Raw genomic sequence first — 26,094 nt, forward strand, 5'->3', positions numbered from 1 at the left:
ATTTTGATGACTTTTCCTTTGTAGGTGATCTGCTTCGTTTCTCTGGCCACTTTTAATATTCTGTTCTTGTGGTGGATTTCTGGGATCTTGATTATTATATGTGTGGGTGTAGATCTGTTTTGGTTGTAGCTGGCTGGAGTTCTGTATGCCTCATTTATCTGGATATTATTTCTTTTTCCTATGCTTTGGAAGTTTCCCTTAATTATTTCTATGAATAGCCTTTGTAATTCATTTGTGGTTACTCCTGCTTCTTCACTCACGTTTTTTATTCTTAAGTTATAGATTCTCTTGTTGTCTTCTAGCCTTTGAGTTGTTACTTCCTGGTTCCTTGTTATTTTTAATAGATCTTTTCTTTCATGATCATACGTTGTAAGTCTCTCTTCAAGTTTCAAAAGGTTAACTTTAGTTTCTGTCAAGGCATTTTGCCAGCTTTGAATGGAGTTTTTTTTTTAATTTTATTTAAGGAGAAAAGAAAAAAAAGCAGGGAAAGGGTAGAAGTTATACAGATTTACAGAAAAAAATGAACAGTAGGAAATCACTAGTTAATGGATTACATATTGTCATCTTAGAAATAATTGTTCAAGTCACAAAATTAAAGCTTGTAAAGTGGACATTCCATCAATGATACTGCAAACAGTTCTGTTCATTGATCCAATAAAACTCTGTGATATCATTTTCTATCTTATACACTTAAATATACCTGCAGTTCTGAATGGAGTTTTTAATTTCCTGATAATCTCTTTGGATCTGTTTCATGTATTCTAGATTTGTTTATATTCTTCACCAAAGGTTTCTTTTCCTTTTCTGGGTTCCTCCATTCTTCCATTGTGTCTTCTTGAGAGGGGTTTAGCATTTCTTTTATTAATCTTTTTATATCTTGCCTCACTTGGATTAGAATTTCAGTTTTAAGTTTGCCTATGAGGTCATAAAAGTATTTCTTTATGTCCGCGGATGCTGTGACTGATATTGCATGATTGCTGCACTGGATCTCTTCTGTACTTACTTCCCCTGGACTTATTTTCCCAGGGTCAGCAGCTGGAGGTTTTTTATTGTTTCTTTCTCTTGTCATGTTTCTGGTTTCTTTCAGACAGGTGTGTGGTGGAGGTCTCAGGCCCTCTCTTTATTGCTTAGGGTCTTTCTGAAGTGTGCTGGCTGGGGTTTTGCTGCCCTCTCCAGTTTGCTGTTATCTGAGGTGCATGCAGGGACTGTGTGCTAACTGCTTTTCTCTGAGCCAGTCAACCAGCAGGTGCCTTCAGCAACTTAGACTGTGTTGTGGCAGAAGTCACAAGGTCAGGACAGTTTTGTCCCTGGCTATTGGGTCCCAACCAGGGGCAAGACTCAGCCCAAGCTGATCTCACCAGTTCTCTCTGAGCCAGGGGTGGCTGACTGATACCACCACTGCACCGGACTCTGCCTCATTCCAAGATGTCTTCCAGCCGGCCTCATGTGCAATGGGACCCAGTTTCCTGCACTCACCAAAATTAATGTAGCTCTCCACCTTGGCTCTATTCCTCGTTGTGCCGTGTCCTCCAGCTGAGGGCCTGGTACTCACCAACTCCCATTATCGGAGGCTGTGGCTTCAGTGCAACCTTGAATCATCTGACTCCATAGCACACCCAGCATAGCATGGGACGGGTGTCAGTGAGTGTGTTGGCTCCAGCCCTCCACCCGCGTTTTTCCTTCCTCTTCCTATTTTTCTTTTTCCTTCAGTTTCCTCCTGGGGTCATGAGAACTCCTCACCACTCATCTGGCCCTCTCCATGTTGTCAAATTCCAGTGTCTGAGCTGTTTTTTCCCAGAGAGGCTCTCCACCCAGCTATGTATCAAGCAGCCATCTTCTGGTCTCCCTCCTTTTAGTTGTTCTTGACCTATGTTTTAAGGCCTTTGGGACTGGTGGCTAGTTGGTAAGCAGGTAGCTTATTCATAGTTAGTACTGAGTTGGTAAGGGTATGTACGTGTGTATATCTGTTATACTCCATAATGACCCCAGAGTGAGTAATGTAGTGACCCTAGAGTGAACACACACACACGTACGTATATGTTCATGCATAAGAGTAAGTACATACTGTCTTAAAGTTAATCACTCCCCCATTTGCTTCTACTATATTTTATTGCAAGTGGTAGTGGCTTATCATTTGTGCACCTGGCTTTCTCTCTGGGTCCTCCCTGTCAGCTCTTTTTGTTGTCTCTTGGTACGAGTCCCAAGGCTATTTGGTGTTTTCTTTTTATCTGGGTTTCCTCTCATTTCTACCCACATCCTTGACCTGTTTCCCAGGGAAATTTCTCTGGTAAAATTTATTTTTAACTCTTTCTAGTAAGGATTAACTAGAAGACCTAATGAGGTTCCTATTTATTTTTTTCACCCACAGACCCCTGACCCTCCAAGAAGTTCTGGACAAGGCTACTTATAGCCATCTGCATAGTTTTCTCAGTGTCTGACATGCCATCAATATATACTACCTGCATATTTTGGCATAAAGAACTTCCCTTGCCCCTTTCTCCCCACTTCCTCTGACGCCTCTCATTGTTTTTGAAATGTGTTTACTCTAAGAGTTAATATAGTCAGGCATTATCCATCACATTTTACAATAAAAAATGCAATGGGTCATGAAGACACGTGGAAGTTGCAAGCTTGAATGAGCAACGGAAGATGGTTTGTTGGGTTGTCTGGGAGAATTATAGGATTCTAAGCTTGCATAGCCTCATATGGAATAAGAGGAATCATTTTGCTAACTCAAGGTCATCTAGGATCATTTTTGCTTTTGAGGTATCAAAGTAGGGTCTGTTCAGGCCCTTCAGAAAATCTCATACTATCTGTTCCTGTCTTCAGTGGGGCAAAGACAAGGTGCTCACTAATGTCTGGGTTTGCCTACATGGTTGAGTGTGAGCAAACCAGCCCTGGGACCATTTCCAAAAAATCCCTGTGATCATTCAAGCATGGCCTCTTAAGCTCAGGAGCAACACAACAGGCAAGAGTCTGCCTAGGACAGCGCAGCACAAGAGTTTCTTGGAATGAAGTTTCCAAGCCTGCTCTTACTCATCAACTGGTCTCAGACAAATTCTTTCCCCATTTTGGACCTCAGTTTTCCTATCTGTGCACTTATAGGATCTAGAGAATTCTCTTTAAGGCTCCTCTGCACACACTTTTTGTCTCTTTCTGGATTGTGTTTAACTCCTGCCACTCTTCTCCCACACAGGCACCTTCCTCTCCAGCGCCTCATCTTCTCCTGGAGGAACCTAACGTTGTGGATGCTTGTTTCCCTCTCTTTGGAGCAGACTTCTGCATCATATGGCAAGAGAAGCCAAAGTGGGTTTAGAAAAGTTGTAGCTATTCTTGGTTGGAGGTGTTCTTGGGACTGAGCATTAGATGCAAGGCAAGGGTGTCAGTTGAGACCACCATTATTGTGGGTTGAGGGCCACAGAAAGCTATTCATCCTTACTACCTTGGGCACTCCAAGACCTTCCCTTGCATGTTACTCCCAAAGTAGTTCCCTAGTTTTTTCACTATGTGTCTTTCAGGTTCAGTTTTTAAAGAATTTACAGATCACTAAGCATGAGTGTGAGAGAGGATCTGTGCTTAAGAAACTGGTACAATAGTTGAGCAGAGAGATGAGATGTGTTCAGGTATAGATCTAATGGAGAGTTGGTAAAGAGGGAGAGATGATGGGGTTTGGGAGAGGATAGAAATTTAAATGAGGAATTCAAGAGATACAGTTGATGAAAATCCATGATAGACAAGATCCTGGGGTGTCAGAGAAGGGAGAAATAATCTCTGGAGTCTAGCAATAGACTGAAACTATTTTTAAACATTTTTTTTAATTTTAAAAAGAATAAAATAAAACAAAACAAAACAGAACAAAGAAAATCATAACAGAACAATGCAAGCAATACAGTACTTCACAAGACAACAGAACATCAACAGTGGATACCATAATGTCTCTTGTTTTCTTTGAAATAGTTGACCATACCTTTACATACAATAATAGCAAATATAACACAATAGTATAAAACCATTCAAAAGGATGAAATCATTATAGAACTTCAAAACCAGATAATAGGAAATGAACAATGGCTACTAGAGTATCTCATTTTTCTCAAAAAAGTTGTCCATACCATCACACATAATAAATCAAATAAAACACAACCAGATAGAACCAATCAAAACAGAAGAACAAAAGCATGGTAAGACTTCAAAACAAGATGATAGGAAATCAGCAATGACTCTCATAATGTCTTGTTTTCTTCAGAGTATCTGTTTATACCATCACACATAATAAAATAAAGCAAAACAGAATAAATGCAATCAAATGAATGAACAAAAGCATTATAAGACTTCAAAGCAATATAATAGGAAACCACGATTATCATAATATATCTCTGTATATTCAATATAGCTGCCCCTACCATCAGACAGAGTAAAATCTAACAAAACGAGAAAGGTCAAAGCCAAACCTAACAAAATTGTGAAAACAATGTTAGAGTTCAAGATAAGACAATAAGAAATTACCAGCAGTTTCCACTTTTCCCTTCCAGGTGTTTCCTCCTTTTACTCTTACATTAACTATTTTGCTTTTGGATTCCATTAACTCCTTCTGTTTCATATGCTAGGAATCACGCATATGAGTTCAAACTATTTCACCCACGAACATGATCTCCAATTGGGTCCACTTACCTATAGGAGCCTTGAGATTATTCTACTTTATAGCTGGGTAGCTTTCCACTGAAAACATCATATCTTTTTTATCCCTTCTGTGGTTGATGGGAAAGTCACTTTTGCTTTTTTTCTGGCCTTCTGTCACCAGACTGAAACTATTGAAATCAAATATCAAGATGGTGAACATAGCGAGAAGAGGTACTATTTTGTTATGGGGAGATGCTAGTTCCATTTTCAACATGTTAGGCCAGAGGTGGTCATAGGTACCTGAATGTTTTGTTTTCTTAAGCAGTTGGAAATAAAAGTCTTCAGCTTGGTATAGGGAATGGGTGTGACAGGAGCATGAGAATCACAGTCAGTATAGTGGGAATGAATGAGATCTCCCAGGAAGTGTTTGGGCTCCACAATCCCAAGGTTTCCCTTTGGATTTCTCTTTACTTCTTGACCCTATTTGATTTGCACAAACCTTGAGGACTGGTTCCAAGCAGTAGTTTACACCTTGCTGCCTAGCTGCCTTCTTCAGGATCACCCAAGACACTTTTGAAAAATTAACAGCCTCTGGCCTTACTTTCTAGACAATCTGACTCAGTTCAGGTATATATTTTTTTAAAGATTCATAGATAATTTCAATATAAACACCACATGGAAACCTACATATTCTTCATAGCTTTGAGCCATATTTGGAGGATGCATTAAGGGTGGTGTGAACAGTAAAAAGTATATAGTTGCAAAACACTAAAAGTCTCTGAAGCCAATCAGTAGGCAAAAGTTGGGTTTCTGAAGTGAGTTCTGGATTGTAAATCCCAGAGTTAACCCTAATTCACTTTATTCTCCTGTCTGACCTCAATGTTTTAAACCCATGAGATCAGAAGTTTGGTGCTAATGATAAATATGGTCATCCCAATTCTAAAGTCCTATGATTCCAAGAGTGAGTATTAGCCAAAAAACTTCCATTTCTCTGATTAGATTCCACTGGAAGGATGCTCAGTTTAGAGCTGTGCAGCACTGTATTAGCTATTGGTTGCTGTAGGTCAAATTATCTGTAGGTCAGGAGTCTGGCATCATGCATTTGTTTCTGCTCAGATTCACATCAGGATGAGACCTAAGAGTCAGTTGGGTACAGTTCTCATTTGGGACCCAATAGCATTGTCCAAGTTTACTGATTGTTAGTATAGTAATTGCCTTACAATTTTAAGACTGAGGCTTCTATTTTCTTACTATCATCTCCAAGAAGCCACTCTCCCTTCTTTGCACATAACCTCTACCATGTTCAAAGCTGCCAACAGCAGGTCGCAATCTGAATGTCTCTGATCTCTTTTCTACTGACCAGAAGAACATTCTGCTTATAAAGGGCCCAAATGATTTGATCTGGTTCACTCAAATAATCTCTGTATTGTAAGATCAACAGATTTTGGACTTTACATTTTCAAAATCCCTTCACAACAATGCCTAGGTTAATGTTTGACTCAAGTAGATGACAGGAATCTTGGGGATACGATATTAGAATTCTTTTCACTGCAATACTGAAATTGGGAAGCCATATTGAAAATGGCAGGAGGAACCCATACCTGCCAAACTCATGCAATGTTCCAGGCACTGTGAGGAGAGGATTATGATCACTATCCTACTTAGTTCTTTTTTACTTTAAAGAGAATAAAACCCAGCAAAACAGAATAAATGCAATCAAAACAAAGCAGTGAAAGTGGTACAAAACTTCAAAACAGAATAATAGGAAATCAACAATGGCTACCACAATATATGTTGCCATCTTCACAATAGTTGTCCATACCATCAGACATAGTAAAATCAAACAAAACAAAACAGAATAAAACCAATAAAAACATAATCCTGAATAAAACAAAACAATAAATTGGAACAAAACAAAATAGTGAGAACAATACATTATTATCTTCAAAATGGTTGTTCAGGTTACCAGATACAGGGATAAAACAAAACAGTAAAATGGAACAAAATACTGGATTTCAAAAATACAGCAGGAGGAATCCCCCACAGTTGCCACAAAGCACACTGTGGTCCTCCAGGTAGATGCCCTGATCACCAGTCCCAGGGCTACAAAGTCAACGGAACAATACAAGAATTGAGCTATTCCCTTCCCCTCGGTTGCTGTCATCTCATCCTGGGTTCTTTGAATCAGTGGAGATGGGGTGGGAGGGGAATGAAATTCTGGTTTTACAGCCCACACACCAGTTGGCTCAGGGAAGGTATGGTTTTTCTTCTGGCTGAGGTTCTTACCCATCAGCATGGTGAAGCCTGTTCATGGGAAAGCATTGTTTTTGTTTTGTTTTTTTTTTTCTGGCTGAGACTTTTTCTGATTTGCATGGTGCAGCCTGCTTCATGGTAAGGCTTGGTTTCTCTTCTGGTTGAGGCTTTTTCCAATCAGCACAGTGGAGCCTGCTTTGTAGGGAGGTGTAGTTTCTCTTCTGGCTGAGGCTCTTTCTAATCAGCATGATGGGGCTTGCTTTACAGGAAGGCATGGCTTCTTTTCTGACTGGGGCTCTTTCCGATCTGCATGAAGGAATCTGCTTCACGAGAACCTTCTATCTTACTTAGTTCTTATGAGCAACCTTAAACCATTCTCATTTAACAGATGGGAAACTTATGACTTAGACAAAGGAAAATACTTTCCGCAGTTTATTTAGCTAGTTACTCTGGGAGCCAGGCTGCCAAGCCAGAGCTGACTGGTAATGGTGCTCCTTCCATTCTTCCATTTTTTTCTCTTAGAGGTAAATCACACAACTGAACTCAGATTTGTCTTGAGTTCAGAAGGTGCAGGGTTCTGGCCTCCTATTTCCATGATGTTTCCACTACTCTTTACCAATTTCTCCTATTAACTAAGATTCTAGAGGCAGAGTACTTAAGTGTCAAAATATTAGGTTTCCAGTAGACAGAGAAGCTCTTTAATTTAACATAGGGGTCTTGGTCCTTACATAACCCCTTGATGTGGAATCCAAGTAATTTTTATCTGGGCACAAATTCTGGATTCAGATTCATCTAAGTGGGCCATGAGTGGTGAGAATGATGTGACCGCTAAATATAAGCAGAGCAAGGGCTGAGAATTGAAGGTAAAGGATAGGATGGAGAGATTTTCACTGGTTTGCCATGGGAGAGGGACTGAAACTCTAACCAAATATGAGTTTGGGCATTGTTTTTTCTTGCAGGGAAACCAGGAATGTGTCCCCAAAACAGATTTAACTGTAGCACTAAATTTCTGGGCTTGTGCAAAACGGATTATGACTGCAGTGATTCCCTGAAGTGCTGCTTTTTCGCCTGTGAGAACAGATGCATGGACCCATACCAAGGTAGAGGCACCAGGCTGAGGATGGAGGTGACATCTGAGGTTTACCTCTTCTTTCTCTGTCCAGCCTTGGCTGAATATTTCTTTCTCTCTTTTTTTTTTTTGTACCAGAGATCAAACTGACAACTGTGCACTTGCAAGGCAGATATTTGTGCCACTGAGCTAAATCCCTGGCCCCTAAATATTTCTCTTGAATGGCAGGACCCAGAGGCCAGAGCCCATGATGTTTTTATTCTCTAATTTAACTTTCCATGATCAAGTAAAAACCCTATGTCAGGCTCAGTGAATATAAAATAGATAATATGGATGCTAGTTTCTTTGGTCCAACATTGAATCGCTCACAAAAAATGAATGCTTTTTGCATTCTCACTGTGTGTCAAGAGATGATTGTGGTTGCTAAAATCAAACCTCAGTCAACTTAGAGAGAGGCTGGAGTCATTTCCGTACTCTTGGTCCTTAAGAAGGTTTTCTGATAACAGTAAGTATTAGGTATCTCATATGTATAAGGAACTGTGCATTTTATAGGGATCCATTCACTTATTTATTCATTCAACAACTAGCTATTGTCAGTGTCCTTTAGCTAAAGGCTCTCAGGGACACACCTGCCCTGAGAGGTGGACAGGTTGAGCTTATGACTCATTCTGCCATGATGGAGGCAGAATATTCCACATAGAGAACCGTGAGGCAGCCCAGAATGAAGCTGTTGGAATCCATTAAAGGACTCAGCTTTGAGTAATTTGGGAAAGGGTCTGAAGTCGTGGGGTTTGTCTTAGAGTAGATACTCTGTTAGAAAAAAAAAAAACAATCCTACAGCCCAGCGTTTCAGTGAATCTGACTTACAGAGAGTGTACAGAGTGAGGCGAAGCTAAATTGGTAGAGAGACCTGCCACTGGTATCAGCTGGAAGGGGAGGCTCTTGGTAGTTTTGAGTTTCATTATCATCGTGCTTTTGTCTCACTTTATCGTAGTCTTACTGTGGCCTTATGCAGTGTGGACATTCTGTGAAAGATTTTATGCTCAACAGGGGAACAACCTGGTTTAGCTGTGTCAGATGAGTTTTCAGACATCAAGGGCTGCTTTTTTTGTACCGGGGTGCTCTGTTAGGGGCTTTGGACATAGTTGCTGAACAAGCCCTTTTTTATTGATGCTCAAATCAGTGGAGAAGAAAAGCCATCTTCAAAGTCTTTGCAAATCCTCTTGTAATACTCTTTGCAAGAAAAGAGGGATGCCCAGAGGTGCTATACAATATGAAATGGTAGTAGAGCTAGGATTAGAAGCTATGCCTTTTTTTACTGGCTTTTTCAATGGTTTGGACAATAGTACCATGAACTGTGACAAAGGCTGACTCTCTCTTTTCATCTTCATTCTTGTTATCTCTTTGCTTCTTGATCTCAGAACCCTGCATGTTACCATTAAAAACAGGAAACTGTCAGGAGAATTTGGATCGCTGGTATTTTGACCTTGAACAATATCGATGCCAACCCCTTACATACAGTGGCTGCAATGGAAATGCCAATAACTTCTTCAGCCAGGATGACTGCCAGATGGCCTGCCTGTCAGTTGGTAAGATTCGTATTCCTGCTAGTTTAAGGGCCTCATTTAACTTGAAATAGACAGTATGGTTATAATCTCAGCATTTGAGGTTAAACCTTCTTGGTTCAAGCTGTAGCTCTGCCATTCGGGAACTGGGATATCTTGGGCCAGCTGCCTTTCTTCAGGAGTTTCAATTTTCCCTATAGAATGGACGTAATAGTCAGGTGTGGTGGCAGTGCCTGAACTCTGGGATGCTGAGGGATGAGGACTGCAAAATCGAGCCAGTGTGACCCTTTCTCAAAACTCAAAAAATAAAAAAAGGTTGAGGATACAGCACAGTATAAAAGCCTTGGAGTTGGACTTTTTAAATTCCCCCCCCCCTACTGAAAACAACAATAGCAGCAACTGGAGGGATAATAATGGTGTTTACCTAATCAAGTTCTGTCAAAAACTTGAGATGTTGCACTTAGAATGTTAATAAATTTCTGTAGTCGGTGGGACCTGGGAGCTAGGTGTTTCCTCGGCACATCAACCTGTTGACACCACCCTGAGGACTCACCAAAGGCTAAACACAGGCAGTCCAGCTCTGCAGTCCAGGAGTAAGTGTAGACACTGTGATGGCAAATATGGTGGGATGAGAGTGAGGATGATGGGTTTGTTCTTCCGTGGAAAGCTGCCATCTTCTCCCTTGGGTTACTAAAACAGCCTACCAAAGGCCTCCCCACGTCTATCTTTGCCTTCCTTTCATGGTCCATTATCAGCATCATCAGCGTAATGAATATTTCAAAACATGAGTCAAGTCGGTCACTCTTCTACGGAGAATCCTGTAACAGCCTCTTATATTAGTCAGTCAAATGGATTACAGTGATTTGCATATATTTCACATAATTATCCCTATTTTATACAGCACAAAACTGAAGTCACATTCTAAGTGACAGGCCTGGGACTTTGCATTGGAACTTCAGGCAGCAAGTCCAGCATTTTTTCTCACCGTATCACAGGATACGGTGAGACACTTTACCCCACCACAGTCTCCTGGAGACGCATGGGGTAGGGGGAGTCACACTGCATCAAGAGATTCTAGCTGTAAACAGAAAGGAAATCTGTTTGAAGGATGGTGGAGTGGGACGGGGTTTGAAGGAGTTTACGTCTGCTCTTGTTTTAGTGAGGGAAGGACAATGCCCACTCTTCCCCTCCTATGCTCGATCAGAGTGTCCACCTTCATGTAAGAGTGACGTCGATTGCTTTAAGAAGGAAAAATGTTGTGAAAGCAGTTGTGGCTTTGTTTGTGCCGAGGCCCGGACAGGTAAGGACTAGGGATGGCTTTCCAGTGTCTACTGGGCAAATGCCGGGGACGTGAGGGCGTCCCATAGAATGGACAGATGGAGATAATTTGAATCTCAGCTGTCCCTTGGGTTGACCTTTGAGGTATCTTGGGAAACTTTCCTCTTTTAATGCCTAATCAGTGCCCTAATGTTGATTTCTTAACCTTTGGGTAATAATGCTGTCCTTCAAAACCAATTATGTGTGGTATCACTCCATTCTTCCCCAAGAAAAATTATTTGTTCTGAATCCTATTCTTTAATGACATGCAAAATGACAAGGTCTACTGTTTCATAAACACAAATTCATAGCAATTAGGTATATCTCTAATAATTCACATTCTATAACATGATGGTGAAAAGACGACTGGCAAATGGTTTTCATACAGAATACAACTCTCCAGCTTCTCGGGCTGGAGTTATAAATCCCTTACGCAGTCCCAGGCACTTGTCAGCACTGTAAGGTACAGCACAGTATGTGACATGATTAAAGGCTTTTCAGCTGGCTGCAACTCTTCGCCTGGCTGTCTGTGTAGTTTTGGGCAATGTAGTTTCCCCAGATGATCCTCAATTTCCACAATTTACCAGATAAGGAAACTTTGGGTGTTCTCTAATACCCTTCTACCTCTGGTGTTCTGGGGTTATATAATCCCAATCCATGATTCTGTAGTGGCAGGCAGGAATCCTGTTGAGTTTCTGTATCTGGGATGGAAGAGGTGGTTGTTTGTTTGTTTGTTGATACTCCTTAATTTGTTAGCCATGGAGAGTTGCTACTCAAGCTCCTTTGGTTCTGTTGTTACTATAGGGAAAGGAAAGAGGCTTAATCAGAATAAGGCTCTGTTTGAGTTTCCCAAGACTCCCCAAATCTGTCTCAATTATTTAAAAGACAAGTGTTTTACTCTACCTCATAAAGTCAAAGCAGGAGTTTGCCCTGAGGTCAAGAACTGTCACAGGATTAGAAAACCCCGATGCCTGGAGGATGCTGATTGTCCACTTACGAAGAAATGCTGCCCATCTTGTGGGCTGAGATGTGTCCAACCCTAGAGTCAAATAGTAAGTGAAAAATACTATCGTAAAAGTCACTGAGTGGCATAAAAAGCTGTCAGTTTTATGTATGTTATATTTAACTACCTTACCAAATTATTTTTCTAATTATGCAAATATTAATGGGATTATTGTGATTTTATATATAATGTAAGTGATAATAAATTTGAGTCTTCTTTTTTCCAGCCACTCAACTGCTTCCTTATCTTTTTCTATTTTTTAGAACTTCTGTAACAATGTTGAAAATAAAGACAATAAGCACTGGAGTATACATCAGTGGTAAAGCATGTGGTTAGCATGTGTGTGGCCCTGGTTTCAACCCCAACACCAAAAAATTAAAATTAAAAACAAAGGCAATACTATCAATTCCTGTTTTGTTTCTTATTTAAAAGTCAATGGATCTTGATGAACAAAAAATATATTGTTGGATTTGGAATAATTTTTATTGCATTGGTTATTTCCTTAACTGCTCCTAAAAATGAATGCTAAATTCAATCAAGTATCTTTTAAGTGTCTAGTAACATAGGGACTTATTGTTGACACAATAACTCGTATTATTAAATGTCATATGTTAAACATCTTAGATTTTCAGGATAACCTTCATCTATTTGTTATTAATACACTATGGATCTTTTGGTAAATAGTTTATTTAGAATTTGTAACATGTATAGTAGAAAAATTAGTCCATGTTTTTGTCAGTGTTGTTCTTTGGGTCATAACACTTTAAAAATTAGCATGAGAAACTAAGTGGGATAGTTTCTTTTTCTATGATCTGAAATTATAAGATAATACATAAATTTTTGTTCTTTGAAGTCTATACAAAATTCCATTCTGAAGCATCTAAATCAGGTTCCTTTTATAGTTATTTACTTCAGCAATTTTTAAATATTTCATCCTTTTAACGTTTTTTATTTTATGAAGGATTAATATTGGATTTTTTTTATCAGTACTGGGGACTGAACTCACGACCACTTGCTTGCGGTACTTATGCCGCTGAGCTAAATCCCCAGCCCCAACATTTTTTATTTTAAAAAGCAAAACAAAAAAGATAAAAATGATGCAGGATTTCAAAAAAACAGTAGGAAATTAACACTAGTTAATATGTCGCATATTGTTATTTTAGAAGCAGTTGTTCAGGTTATAAGATCTAGGCACAAAAATGATCAATCATACAATCACAGCATAAACTGTTCTTTTTGGTAAACTAACAGAGATTAATAGTATAGTTATCTATCTTGCATACATTTACATACATATATATTTATATATGTTTAACGATATACATATAATCTTTTCCTTTCTTCCTTTTCTCCTTTCCCCTACCCAAGTTGTTCTTTCCTTTTGAGCAATTTCTTTCCCTTTCATTATTACAATATCTGTTGTACATTTTGGATCTTATTACTCTTTCAGTTTCTTATTTTTTATTATTTTTTATACTAGAGAGACAATACAATATTTGCAAATGCAAGTTTGATACTTATAAGTGTAATGTCTAGTTGTCTCCATTTATCTATAAAAGCCTCAATATTATTATTTTGATAGCTGAGTAATATTCCATTTTATAAAAATACCACATCTTTTTCATCCATTCTGTAGTTGATGGGCATTTTGATTGTTTCCAAGATTTAGCTATCACAAATTGCGCTGCTATAAACGTAGGTGCACATATATCACTGTGGCATAATGTTTTCAATTTTTCTGGGAAAATGCGCAGAAGGGGAATAGCTGGATTGAATGGGACATCCAATCTTAGGTTTTTGAGGAATCTCCACACTGATTTCCACAGGGGCTGCACCAGTCTATACTCCTACCAGCAGTGGAGAAGTGTTCCCTCTCCCCCAGCCTCCCCAATTTGTTATTGGTTGATTTCTTGATGGCAGCCATTCTCTCTGGAGTGAGATGGAATCTCAATGCTGTCTTAATTTGCATTTCTCTGATGTTGAATATTTCTTCATGTATTTTTTGTAATTTGTATTTCTTCATCTGAGAAGTGCATGTTGATCATGGATGTCTATTTTTGGATTGGGTCTTTGAAGTTGGGGGGCCTGATGCTTTTCAATTATTTATATGTTCTAGATATGTCTTTTGTCTTAGGGGCTGATGTCTAAAATTCTTTCCCATTCCGTGAGTTTTCTTTTCACTCTGTGGGTGATTTCTTTTGAAGTGCAAATACTTGTTGATAAGATGAGATCCCAGTTGTTGATTCTTTGAAGTACTTGATGTGTGATTTGCATTTTGTTCATGAACTATTTGCCTACCCTTATGTCTTCAAGATTTCTACCTACCTTGTTTTCCAGTACATTTAGTGTTTCTATTTTAATATTTATATATTTGATCCATTTTGACTTTAGTTTAACACGTGGTGATAAACATAGATCTAGTTTCAGTCTTTGACATGTGGAAAACCTGTTTTTCCAGCACCATTTATTAAAGAGCTAAACATGTTCTTTCTTCCAGTGAACATGTTTAGCCCCTTTGTCAAATATAAGGTGGCTGAGTGTCTTTGTAATTATGTCTGCATCTTCTAATCTGTTCTGTTGATCCTCAGGTGTGATTTTTTTTTTTTGCCAGTACCATGTTGATTTTATCACTGTAGCTTTGTAGCATAATTTCAAGTAAGGGATTATGATGCCCCCTGCCTTGCCTTTGTTGCCCAGGATTGCCTTTGCTATTCTAGGTTTCTTCTGTTTCCAAATGAATTTTAGGAATGTTGTTTTCTAAATATGTAAGGTATGTTAATGGTATTTTGATTGGGATTGCATTAAATCTGTAAAGCAGTTTTGGGAGTATGGCCATTTTCACAATGTTTGTTCTTCCTAACCAAGAGCAAGGAATATACTTCCATCTTCTGACATCCTTTTGAATCTCGTTTTTTAGAGTACTATAGTTTTTAACATACAGGTTTTTTCTATCCTTTGTTAGGTTGATTCCTAAGTATTTCATTGTTTTGGATGCTATTGTGAAGGGTGTTGTTTCCATAATGTCTCTCTCAGGGAGTTTGTTGTTTGTGTGCAGGATAAATATTTCACTTTATAGTCTGTGTAAGTTCACTACCTCTTCCTCTGTGAATTTTGGTCTTTTCTGATTTCCTAAAATTGATCAATTTTCTCTAAATTTTTAAATATAGTATTGTGTAGCAGTAGAAATTATTCTCTACACAGTTTTTATATCTTTAACTTAATTAATATTTTAATTCATACAACCATATTTCTAGACACTTGTCTACCCATCAGCTGAAGGTACTCAATCTCTATTTGCCTGCTCCTCTGCTGACGTATCTTTCAACTTACCTGTTTGCCCATGGTCCATTCACTCTCTTATTGATATACTTACTTTCTTATCAGTTTTCTACTTTGTATAACCTTTAATCCACCAACATATTACATTATTTGCCTTTCTGTCTTTCATGACACAGTCTTCCCCACATATCAGCATACTTATCCATCATTTCTCCGTTCATCTCTTCTCCATTCACCCACCATCCCAGGTATCCACTGTCCAATCAAAACAGCTTCCATCAATAGACCTGTGCATCCCATCATTCTCCATTAGTGTTTGAATCTTAAATATCCCCAGCTGGTAGGGTTATTGGGAGATGGTGGAAATTTTGGGAATTAGAGGAAGTAGGTCATTGGGGTGTGCCCTTGAAGAGTATATTGACTATAGCCTCTTCTCTCTCTTTCTTAGACATAATGAAGAAACTAGTTTTGGTTCACCATGTGCACTCTGCCACGATGTTTTGCTTGGCCACATACTCAAAACAATGGGACAAAGTAACAATGAGCTGAAATTACTGAAACCATGAAACAAAATAAAACTTTCTTCCTTATAAGCTGAGTATCTCTGGTATTTTTCACAGCAACAGAAAACTGGCACACTATATTCAACCCAATGTACTTCATCTTGTCATTCAGCTAGCTATCGGTAATCCATGCATTCATGCACACAAGCATCCATGCTTGCCTCACCTCTTTCTGGTCATCCAACCATTCATCACTCTACCAGCCACCTATCCATTCATATATCTGCTCATCTATCCACACGCCCACCAATCCCTCCATCTACCTTGCTCATCCAGCAGCATATAGTATTTATTTTGGGCCTTTTCATGTCCTGAGCACTAGCTTCTAGATATGTTTAATGGGTTTCAGAATCTATTTGGGATAATAAATATGTAATCCATCAATTCAGTTATAAGCACTTGGATCAACACAAAAAGCCAATGGCAGGAAATCAGCCCATGTAACAGGTCTTGGTCTAATAAGCAGGCAGGCATTTAGAGGCACAAACTAGTATGTCTTGGTTTTCTTTGGAACCTCATTCTCAGTACATAACTTGTTCTAAACGGAAGTAGGCCTGAGACAGAGGAAGGACCATGACCTTCAATGAGAGTAGATAAAGAAAATAGAGACATAGGTGGGTCCTTATCTAGCTTTCTCCAAGAAATTAGATATTAAAAAGGGACAAAATCATGATTCTTCTGAGGCCTCAAAGACACTGTCTGCCTTCTTAGATAGTGAGACTCACAGAAATAAGTCTGGAAATTAGACAAGACCCATGTGACAGAAAAACTAGATAGCATTTTAGTTTATTTTCAAGAAACATTAGAGAAGAATGCAGCTTTAATTGGAAGCCCTGAAACCATTTGTCAATGGATCACCTGAATCTTCAGCCTTGGTGTGAAAGACGTGTCCTTCATTTCCTTTGGACTCAAGAACCCCTCTCTATCTTCCAATCCACAATAAACTGTTATATCTGTGCCAATTAAAAGATCCCTTAATGGCCTCTGGCAAGAATTTAGACGCCCAGCTCCCTTTTATTGCTGATGCTGGGCGACATTTAGTCAGTGCTCCTACTTCTCTGAGCCTTATGATCCCTGTCTATAAAATAAAGTCTTGACATTTGGTAGTTCCTCAGAGCACTTCCGCCTAGACATTCCAGGTTTTCACTCTTTCCTGGACTGAATTTAGGAGAATATAGAAGTAGATGAAGAAGGACAGGCTTGCTTAGGACATCTTGGCTATCCTTTAGAAATTCTGTTCACTAGATTCTGTGGGCTATTCCCCATTGATGAGATGAGATTCTGGGGCTTTGTCTCTGATCCTAAATTGTGGTACCATATACAAAGTATAATTGAAAAATATGGTTAATGTTTATATTTTAAAATTTTAGTACAGTAAGAGATGTATTGCCATTAATCCTCCTCAGAATACTTTCCCTCACATGGAATTCACTTACCCTATTTTCCTTGCTGTTTCCTGAAGCCGTCCTGGAAGTCCTCATTTGTGTTTTCCCTTGTGTTGTCATGGCTGCCTTGATGTCTTGCATCAACTCAAAACATTTAGCTTTCATTGTCATTTCTGACTTTGGAAAAGAGCTAGAAGCCCCACAGTTGCGGATCCAGTGGAGCAGATGGGTGAGGATCCAGTGTGGTGTTTTTATAAGCCTGCCTGTCTGTTGGATCACACGTGGCAGCAATTCACTGTATTTTTATCATACCGAGGAGTAAAGACACTCATGAAAGGGGACTTTCATAACTGCTTCAGAAAGTGGTAAGAATGATAGGATAAATGTGTTTGAAGTAAAGTATTCTGAGAGGGATTAACAGTAATGTAGCTTTTATTATAATCATTTCAAAAGATGTAAACATTCACCTTATATTTCAATCACTTAGCTACTCACTGATGACAGGCTGGCTTTGTCTAGCTTCTATCTGTCATTTAAAAGAATTTAGAGTGTGTCCAGGAGCACCATAAAGCAACACGAAAGAAAATGGGAACTCTAAGCTGAAATTTACTCTTTGAAGAGAGAGTGTCTTGCCCTGTACCAGCACCGAGGGGCTGGTGTTTGTATTTGTGGCTGTAAGAAAGCTGCCCAAGTCCTGCAGCCCCTTTCTATTAGCCCAGCTAGAATCCAGCAACGTCGCTGTGATTTGAAGTTGACTAGGCCGCAGTCTTTGAGACAGGTTTCTTCCCTGTAGTTTCTCCTTAGACAATAAGGAGCTGGTATCAGATGGTAGAGGTTCCCAGCATGCTAGCGCTTACATACTCTCCTGCCCTTGAACCACATTGTAGCACACACTATCCGAAGGCTCTGCTATCGGCCTGATTTCTTCCAACACCCTACTCTGTGGCAACCTCTTTACTCTTTGGCTTCAGTCAAGGAACTGAGTGACTCAAAGAGAAGATAAAAGGGACAACAGTGGGAAGAAACCGTGGGAGAGGGAAAAGGAACACGGGGACTGTGGGAGACCTACAGGCAAGGAGAAAAAAATAAAGGCACAGTGAGGCCAAACAAACAGAGATACCAAGAGATTAATTGAGATGCTGTCAGAGACAAGCGAAAGCTGCGTGCTAGTTTTTGTGCGTGGAAAATGGAAAATGAATGAGACAGACATCTCACAACTCTCTAAGTTATCAAGATGCAGACCTGAGAGAGAGGCAGTCACACATAAGGGAGCCTGGAAAGTGTGAAACTTTTCTCCCTTCCCATGTGACCAGGAGGCCTGGCCCAGTGCAGCCAGCGGATTACTGATTGTCCTAGAGAGATCCTCCTCCCTGAGGTGTGGGCTGTGGATGCTAGGTAGTCTGATTTGTGAACTCAGGAATGTGGTGTTCCCTCCAAGAAAGGGGGTGGCTGGCTTTTTGCCCGTTCTCATATCCGAGGTTCTGGCTACTGAAGGAAGAGGCTGGGTCAAAGCAGCCAGACATTTCCATGTTCTGGAACGGCCAGACAGGCCAGCTCCCCTTGGAATGGAATCTGTTGGTGCTCTGACCATCTTCATGCTATTCATCCTCTTTGTGAATGTCCAAGAAACTGACCACCGACCCCCTTCCCGTAAGTACTGACCTTTCACTCTTGCCTACAAGAAGGAAGTTTGCTAGGAGGAAAGGAACAAAGAACAATTCCACAAATCTGAGTCACTTTCCTCCATCTTAGCCCTTGCCTTGGGCTGGGAGAGAGGAAGTCAGATCCATTCTGTGGATTTAGAAATCCATACCTGGGCAATCCTTTCTCTCAGCCTCTTTGAGTGTAGGCTCTTCTTTGAGGAGGTGAAGAATTCACAGAATTTAGCATTTATAAGGGGAAATCTATTGAAATCTGGGAAGACTAAGGGTTCTTCCTGGCAACCCACCAGAAAGACAGACTCCTTTCTTGTGACATTATGTTTAGCTTCTGGTTCTTTCAAATGTAGCCCTATGAAGAGCCTCTGTATCACCAGGGCTTTCTTGACTTTGGAATAAAGCTAATCTCAATTAGTCTTTTAAAATGCAAGACACTAATAATTCATTGCTATATAGTAATAATGATAACAATAACAACTTTTTATGATACTGGAGATTAAACCCAGGGCCTTTTCAGGGCTAAATCTCTAACCCATTTTTAGTTTGTATTTTGAGACAGGGTCTCAGAAAGTCACTAAATTGCCCAGGCTGGACTTGAACTTATAATTCTCCTACCTCAGCCTCCCAGAATGCTGGGATTTCAGGCCTGTATCACCAGGCTTGCCTACAAGCGATAGTTTTTAGCATTTGTTGGGTGCTCAGAAAATAGAGATTTCTGAGTAAAGTTTTAAAAAAAATAAACAGGGTTCTGAGTCAGACTCAGTGGTTTGACTCCTGCTGGCCATGCACCATAGGGAAATTATTTAAATTCTATGTGTTCCAGGTTCCTCATCTGTAAAATTAGAGCTATTAATAGAATTTACTTCATAGATCTGTGATGGAAATTAAGTGAGATAATGCATGGCTTACAGTACGTACTTAACAAATGCTGGTTAACACAACTGTGCCTCAGTTATTATGACCAGAGTTCTATGGCCTTTGTCTCATTTTTTTCCTCACAAATCTGTAGGGCCAAAATGATTTTACAAATGAAGAAACCATATTTCAGAGAGGGCAAGTGCAAGACCAGTGTGAGAATTCAGAACCTGAACTGACTAATACACTAAGGATCACTGTATAATGTCCCCTCCTGGAGGACCTCACAAACCCTGGCTCACTGGCAAGGCCAAGAGAACCGTATCAGCCCCCACCAGTGACTGAGCAGTGAGCAATTTACCTCAGAGGGCATTTGCAATGACTGAAGACATTTTTATTGTCTTTAGGGGAGGGGAATGCCACTGGTTTATCAAGGGTTAAAGGGGAGGGATGCTGCTCGGTGTCCCATGGTGCAGTGCATGGTGCATGGCAGTGTCTGCTCCCAGCAAAGATTTATCCAGACCAAATGTCACTAGAGGTATTGAAATTTTACCCCAGAGGGGCCAAGGCTGCAAGTGGGTCAAGGGGTGGCCTAAGAAGGTTGAGAGTGAGAGTGTGTGGGAGGGGAGATGGTGTGGGCATTATAAGAGGGCATTGTAGGAAAAGTTCAAGAGGTGAATAACATGTTCAGAAACCTCCATGACTCACTGGGATTGAGTCTAGAAAAGGATGGACATCTTCCCTTCAAGGCTCATGACTGTAAGACTCTTTCTTCCTTAGGCAAATGCCCCAGAATCCGGGAAAAATGTGAATTCAGAGAAAGGGACCAGTGCACCAGGGACAGTGAGTGCCTGGACAATCAGAAGTGCTGTGTCTTCAGCTGTGGAAGAAAATGTTTCGACCTCCAAGAAGGTAATATTCTGAGCCTCCACAACACAGCCTCGCTGCTCAGGCCCTCTGATTCTGCCCACCAGGGTAGCACTGATCCCTGGGTCACTCAGGGCTGGTCTTGGGCAAGATTGCTGGATTTGGGAGACCTCTGCCCCTAACATGGTGTGTCACATGAGTAATGTTCTTATCCCTTGGGTAACGGCCGGGTCCCAGTTTTACCAAACAAATGATGGGTAGAAAAGTAGGATTGAAGTGGATGGTTTCTTGACTACTTTTCACTCTGATGGTTTCCTGTCAGCCCGGTGGTCATTATTGTCCTAACATATACCAACATTGCTGGCTGCAGGTGATAGATCAAGCAATCATCTTTCCTGGCTTTCTGCTCTTGAGCTGCTTCCTCCCTGACTATCCAGATTCAACTTTCTGTCAGGAAAAGCTCCTTTGACCACTCCAGAATAGAAAAGTGTCCTTTGCTGCTGTGGTCTTAACTCCATACTCATCTATCTGGGTTCCAAAAAGACTCAAAAATTCTGCATTCATTTGATAACTATTTATTTGTGCCTCTGAGACCCATTATATTAATCTATTTTGCATCTCTGTATTGCAATACCAGAGGAAGGCTAATTTTGTAAAGAAAAGAGTTTTATTTAACTGAGAGTTTTGGAGGACTGAGTCTAAATACTATGGTATGGTCTCTGGCAAGTACCCCATGGCAGTTGGTGGATTGTATGGGGAGGGGGAGATCACAGTCCACAGAAGCTGAAAGGGAAATTGAAGTCCCAAAGTCCTTCCTGAGGGCATAGCTAAGCTGACCTAAGGGTTTGTCACTAGGTATCAGCTCTTAAAGGCACTGCCACCTCTGGATACTACAACCCTGGGGCCAAAACCTCCCAGTGTGAGCCTCAGCTGGGTGACACACTGAAACCATATCCAAATGATAGCATCCACGTTAGGACTTGACCTGCACACTGTGGTATGGGAAGGTGGAAAAAGCATCTCTAGAAAGCAAGTCTGGAGTGGAATTCAGAATGAAGGGGAATGTTTAAGACAAAAAGAGGGTGGGAACAACATACACAAAGGTTCCAAGTAGTGAGGCCAGAACACAGAGGGGAGCGAGGCTTGGTACGAGGAGAAATAGCCTAGACCGGAAAGCATCAAACACAGTGGGCCACAGTAGAGAGCCTCACACTGATCCTGGAATCGTAGAGATCCACCAAATTGGGGGAAGTGAAACAATCAAATTTATACTCACCTGCAGAGTATGACAGGGAAACAGGAGCAATGACACTCTACGATGAAGTAAGGTGGTAGTTTTAATTTAATTTTACCTGGGGATAAGGAAGAATGGGATGTCTGAAAGGTAACTACGAGGTAGACACCCAGGATCTGTCAAAGGAGGAGAGTGGGCAGGCAAGAGGCTCATGGGCCATTTGTATGCCTGCAGGTGAGGGATTCTGAGCCCAGACTTCCTGAGTTCAAACTTGAGCTTCAGTTTTTGCCAGCTGTTTTATCTTGAACAAATTTACAAATTTCCTTTGCTGTGCTTTACTTTCTTCAGAGAATAAAGTAATCAGTGCCAAAGATTTGAGGACCAAATAAATTGGTGTTCATGAAGTACTTTGAGCGATGTTTGAAACATAGTAGCCACCTGATTACCTATCAACTTCATTTGTCTTTCTTGTCGTGGAGCTTCTAAATAGCAGAGACCATGCCTCTTCTTCATCTGTTAAAGCCTTTAGTTCATAGTAGGCGTTAAGGGAATGATTTCTTCAGTTCAGATTAGGATATCTTTTGTTTACCCTCACCATAAGACTATGGTGACAAGTCAATATAAAATCAAATGCAATCACTCCTTGCTAGAGATAACTAGAAAATGAGATCAAAGATAGACAAAAAAGGTCCGTGCACGCACAGGGTTAAGAAGCAAGACAGGGAAATGCAGGGTTGATTCAGGCATATTTAGTGGTATTGGATGTAGAATGGAGTCAGGAAACACATCATGGAGGAGTTGATAGTCTGAAAAAGATTTTAAAGGCAGAACAGGAGGGTCACTAATGAACTGAGCAATAGTGGGTACATGGCAGTGCAAAGGTATGGAGGCGTGTGATCACATGATGTGGTCAGCTTTTCCAGAGCATGAAACTTCAAAGACATGAGGCTACAGACATGAGTAGGAGCCAGAGGATGAAGGGCCTTGTGGGTCACGGGAGAACTTTGCCATGGAGCTAAGGTAGGTATTATCAGTAGAGTAGCATGATTGGCTTCTTTTCAGATGCATCAGGATCTCCTCCCTAGGGCACTGCATGATGGATGGATTAGAGGGGCCAACACTGGAGCAGGAGGATCAATTAGGTGCTAATTCAACAGCCCAGGTGTGAGATGCTGAGACTAAAATTAAAGGGACTGGCAGAGAGGTGAGCTATTAGAAGGCCGAAACCAACAAGACTTAATTGTTTAGCTGCAGAGACTTCACTGATCTTATTTTAACTGGGACACACATTGGTTTTTTAAGGTTGCTAGAACAAAGTACTATGGCTTGGTGGTTTAAAACTAATGTGTTGTCCTACAGTTCCCCTGGCTCAAAGTCTGAAATTAATGTGTAGCAGAGTTCATTCCTTCTCAGGATTATGAGGGAGAAACCTGTTCCACACCTCTCTATTAACTTCTGGTGGACAGTTAACAATCTTTGCTGTTTCTTGGATTGTAGATGCATCACTCTTATCTCTGCCTTCATGCTCATGTGGCATTCTCCCTGCATGTGTGTCTTTCCAAATCTGCCCTTTTCATAAAGACGCTAGTCATACTGGATTAGGGACCCACCCACTTAAATATGATAGCGCCTTAGCAAGTTATGCAGCAACAAGCCAATTTCCAGGTATGCAGACACCTGTTATGGGTGAGTGTCTCCTTGCAAATACCTGCGTATGTTCAGGGATCTGGCTCCTGCAGTGTGAAAGGGAAAGAAAGCCTGTTCCAGGTCGTTTAGACTGGTTTCTAGAGATAACATTAAAAGCTTTTTGCTCTGGAGTAAACACTGAACTCTCAGCCCTGTGGTCTTTCTGCAGATGTATGCAGTCTGCCAAAAGAAACGGGTTTCTGCATGGCCTTTTTCCGTCGGTGGTGGTATAATGAGAAAAATAATACCTGTGACATGTTCATCTATGGTGGTTGCCAGGGAAACAATAACAACTTCCAAACTGAATCCATGTGCGAGAACTTCTGCAAAAGAAAAGTAAGTCTTGGGGCCCCAGTCTTCTATGTTAACCAGAACCATGCTAAAGAGATTTGGGTCTTGGCTGGTCCATTCCAGGGTAGCCATTTCCTGGGCTGATCCACAGCTACAGCACCAGCTTGAACCAGGAAGTAAGAATTTGCTTTGCAGAAGGGAGACAGTGACTTTTTGGGAACTGAGGTTGGGAAGGGATGTGGAGATGAAGCAAGGCTAACAAGGAGGGTGGAGTAAGGATGCAAAAGTGACAAAATCTCAGAGACCCCCCAGAATGTCCAGCCTTGTACTGGGAACGGTGGCCAATCAACTACTCCAGGTCATCAAATTCCTTGTCACAGCTCTTTTGTAGCAATCCAGCCTCACTCAGTTTTCCTTCAAAGAACCTCACAGCCCCCCTACACAAACCCACTTTAAATCTCATCCTACAAAAATATGTATAAACATAACTTCAAAAGCTGGTTTAATCTTGTACCTCCACCCTCAACAGAGTCACTTCGCTCAAGGATAAGGACACAGTGAAACAACCTCTGGGATTGGGCTCCTGCTCCAGGCTCTGCATGCATCTGACTGAGGCTCCAAGTGGGCGTCCCCTGTCCCAGTCCCAGCGCTCCAAGAAGAGTTCGGCTTTTCTCAACAGTGAACCCTAGGACCTGCCTCCCTTTCCTCCACGCCCACCTCTTTTCATGCATGGTATCTTCTGTTTGGATCTCATCTCTGTGTATGCTCACCCTGGCATCTCCATCTTCCAGAGTTCCTTGGTTATCCCTCTGAAGCTCCTATTTTTTTTTCAATAAACTGCTTGATTTAGTATTATGACTTCAGGGCTGAGTAATTCATTTCTGTTTCATATATTATACTTTGCAGAAAATAGGAATTATTGATGCTTTCAGCGACACCATTCAGTAGAATGAGGGCAATTTGAACTTTGAGAGTTGAGCACTCTAGAGATGTTATTAAACATCTTATATGAGAAACATCTCTGTTTCTTTAAAACACGGTGAAGCTCTTGAGGCAGGGGTCCATGAATGTTGCTTTAGTTTGGATGAACTATAAACTGACCTTGGGACAGGATCCTGGGTTCAAGTAGTTTATATGGGAGACACCCCAAGAAGCACATGGCAGGGAGTGGGTAAGTGATTCCAGGAAGGGAAAGGAGTCAATTAGGAATTATCAGTGTGAGAAACTGCAGCGCAGTCTTGCTGGTCACCCTCAAAGGAGCCATGTGAACCATGTCAAACAGTCCTCCAAGATTTTATCTGATTTCAGTGACAAGGAAGCTGAAGTATTGATACAATGCATCCCCTTCCACTGGATGTCTGGGGCATTAAACTCCTCACTCTACCAGACTGTTCCACGTGTAATCTGAGAAAGTTCCCAGAGAGCCAGAGAAACCTCACAGTAGAGAAGGGAGGACCCTGCCACTAGTGTCGGGGCGGGGGGCGTGGCTTGCAAGGTTCCCTAGATTTACTCAACTGACACATGTTATGCTGCTAACATGATGCTAAATGAAAGAAGCCAGGCATAAATGGGCACGTACTGTACTATATGACGCTATTTACATAAACTGTTCAGAACAGGTAAATCTAGAGATGCAGATAATACAATTACTGGCTGTGTGGAGCTGAAGTAGGAGGAAGGAAGCTAGAGAGTGACTGCTGATGGGTGCGGGGTTTTTATCTGGAAGGATAAGAAATGTTTTAGAATTTATAGCTGTGGTGGTTACAACAACCTGGCGAATGTGCTAAAAATGTCAGTGAATTATTTACCTTAAAATGGCTGATGTGATGTGATATAAATTCTATCTTAGCTTTTAAAAAACAGGTTTAAAAGTGTCCTCTGGAATTATCTTTTGCAGCTTCAGGTGTAATTGAAGTGAGTGGAGAGCATCTTAGAAGGTGACGTAGCTGTTCCTACCACGGTCTGTTCCCTGCATGGCTCGATTAACTCACACTGATGTTACATCTACTCTGTCACTATGTTTTAAGACTTAAATGGGTGAAACAATTCAAGGAAAATTTTCAAGTCCTCTCATGCAGCTGGTTTGAAGATATAACTGAGATTATTTCACTACTGTGGTGCCTATTCTAAACTGTGCCTGAAAATAGAGGCTCTCAAATCTAGTTATCTTTCCTGCTTTCAAAGTAGTGTGACCTGCGTAAACACTCTCTGAAGGTTCGATTCAACATGGACTCAATTGGTTTCCTTCCATGCCCCACTAATTATCCTAAATTTCCCTTTGACAATGGCAAAAAAAGGGGTGGCCCAAAGAGGGCAGGAGAAAGATAAAAGAACAGGAGAGAGAGAGAGAGAGAGAGAGAGAGAGAGAGAGAGAGAGAGAGAGAGAGAGAGAGAGAGAGACAGAGACAGAGAGAGAGAGAGACAGAGAGAGAGAGAGAGAGAGAGAGAG

General features: G+C 40.8%; 2 protein-coding genes across 2 annotated transcripts; both read left to right on the forward strand.

Annotated features, from left to right (window-relative positions):
- Window positions 1–1,979: 1,979 nt before the first annotated feature.
- Wfdc8 (WAP four-disulfide core domain 8) lies at window positions 1,980–11,867 on the forward strand. Its single transcript, XM_013150431.2, has 6 exons — window positions 1,980–1,990; window positions 3,197–3,306; window positions 7,833–7,973; window positions 9,364–9,531; window positions 10,667–10,807; window positions 11,629–11,867. The coding sequence occupies exons 1-6, from the start codon at window positions 1,980–1,982 to the stop codon at window positions 11,865–11,867; spliced, it is 810 nt and encodes a 269-aa protein (XP_013005885.1).
- Window positions 11,868–18,505: 6,638 nt separating this feature from the next.
- LOC106027231 (eppin-like) lies at window positions 18,506–24,508 on the forward strand. Its single transcript, XM_013150441.2, has 4 exons — window positions 18,506–18,704; window positions 20,348–20,479; window positions 23,524–23,690; window positions 24,175–24,508. Exons 1-4 carry the CDS (start codon window positions 18,620–18,622, stop codon window positions 24,193–24,195), a joined length of 405 nt encoding a protein of 134 aa, XP_013005895.1. The 5' UTR covers window positions 18,506–18,619; the 3' UTR covers window positions 24,196–24,508.
- Window positions 24,509–26,094: the final 1,586 nt, after the last annotated feature.

Source organism: Cavia porcellus, unplaced genomic scaffold, assembly GCF_034190915.1.
Source record: "Cavia porcellus strain 051 isolate PalLab524CR breed Dunkin Hartley unplaced genomic scaffold, mCavPor4.1 scaffold_5, whole genome shotgun sequence".
Lineage (NCBI taxonomy): Eukaryota > Metazoa > Chordata > Mammalia > Rodentia > Caviidae > Cavia > Cavia porcellus.

Bases quoted from the DNA above. Each gene is read 5' to 3' on its own strand.
- LOC106027231 (XM_013150441.2), top strand. From the start codon at position 18,620: ATGGAATCTGTTGGTGCTCTGACCATCTTCATGCTATTCATCCTCTTT. The intron at 18,705-20,347 runs GTAAGTACTGAC...TTTCTTCCTTAG, and splicing joins TGACCACCGACCCCCTTCCC to GCAAATGCCCCAGAATCCGG. The intron at 23,691-24,174 runs GTAAGTCTTGGG...CACCCTCAACAG, and splicing joins AGAACTTCTGCAAAAGAAAA to AGTCACTTCGCTCAAGGATA.
- Wfdc8 (XM_013150431.2), top strand. The intron at 9,532-10,666 runs GTAAGATTCGTA...CTCTTGTTTTAG, and splicing joins GATGGCCTGCCTGTCAGTTG to TGAGGGAAGGACAATGCCCA. The intron at 10,808-11,628 runs GTAAGGACTAGG...TTGTTACTATAG, and splicing joins TTGTGCCGAGGCCCGGACAG to GGAAAGGAAAGAGGCTTAAT.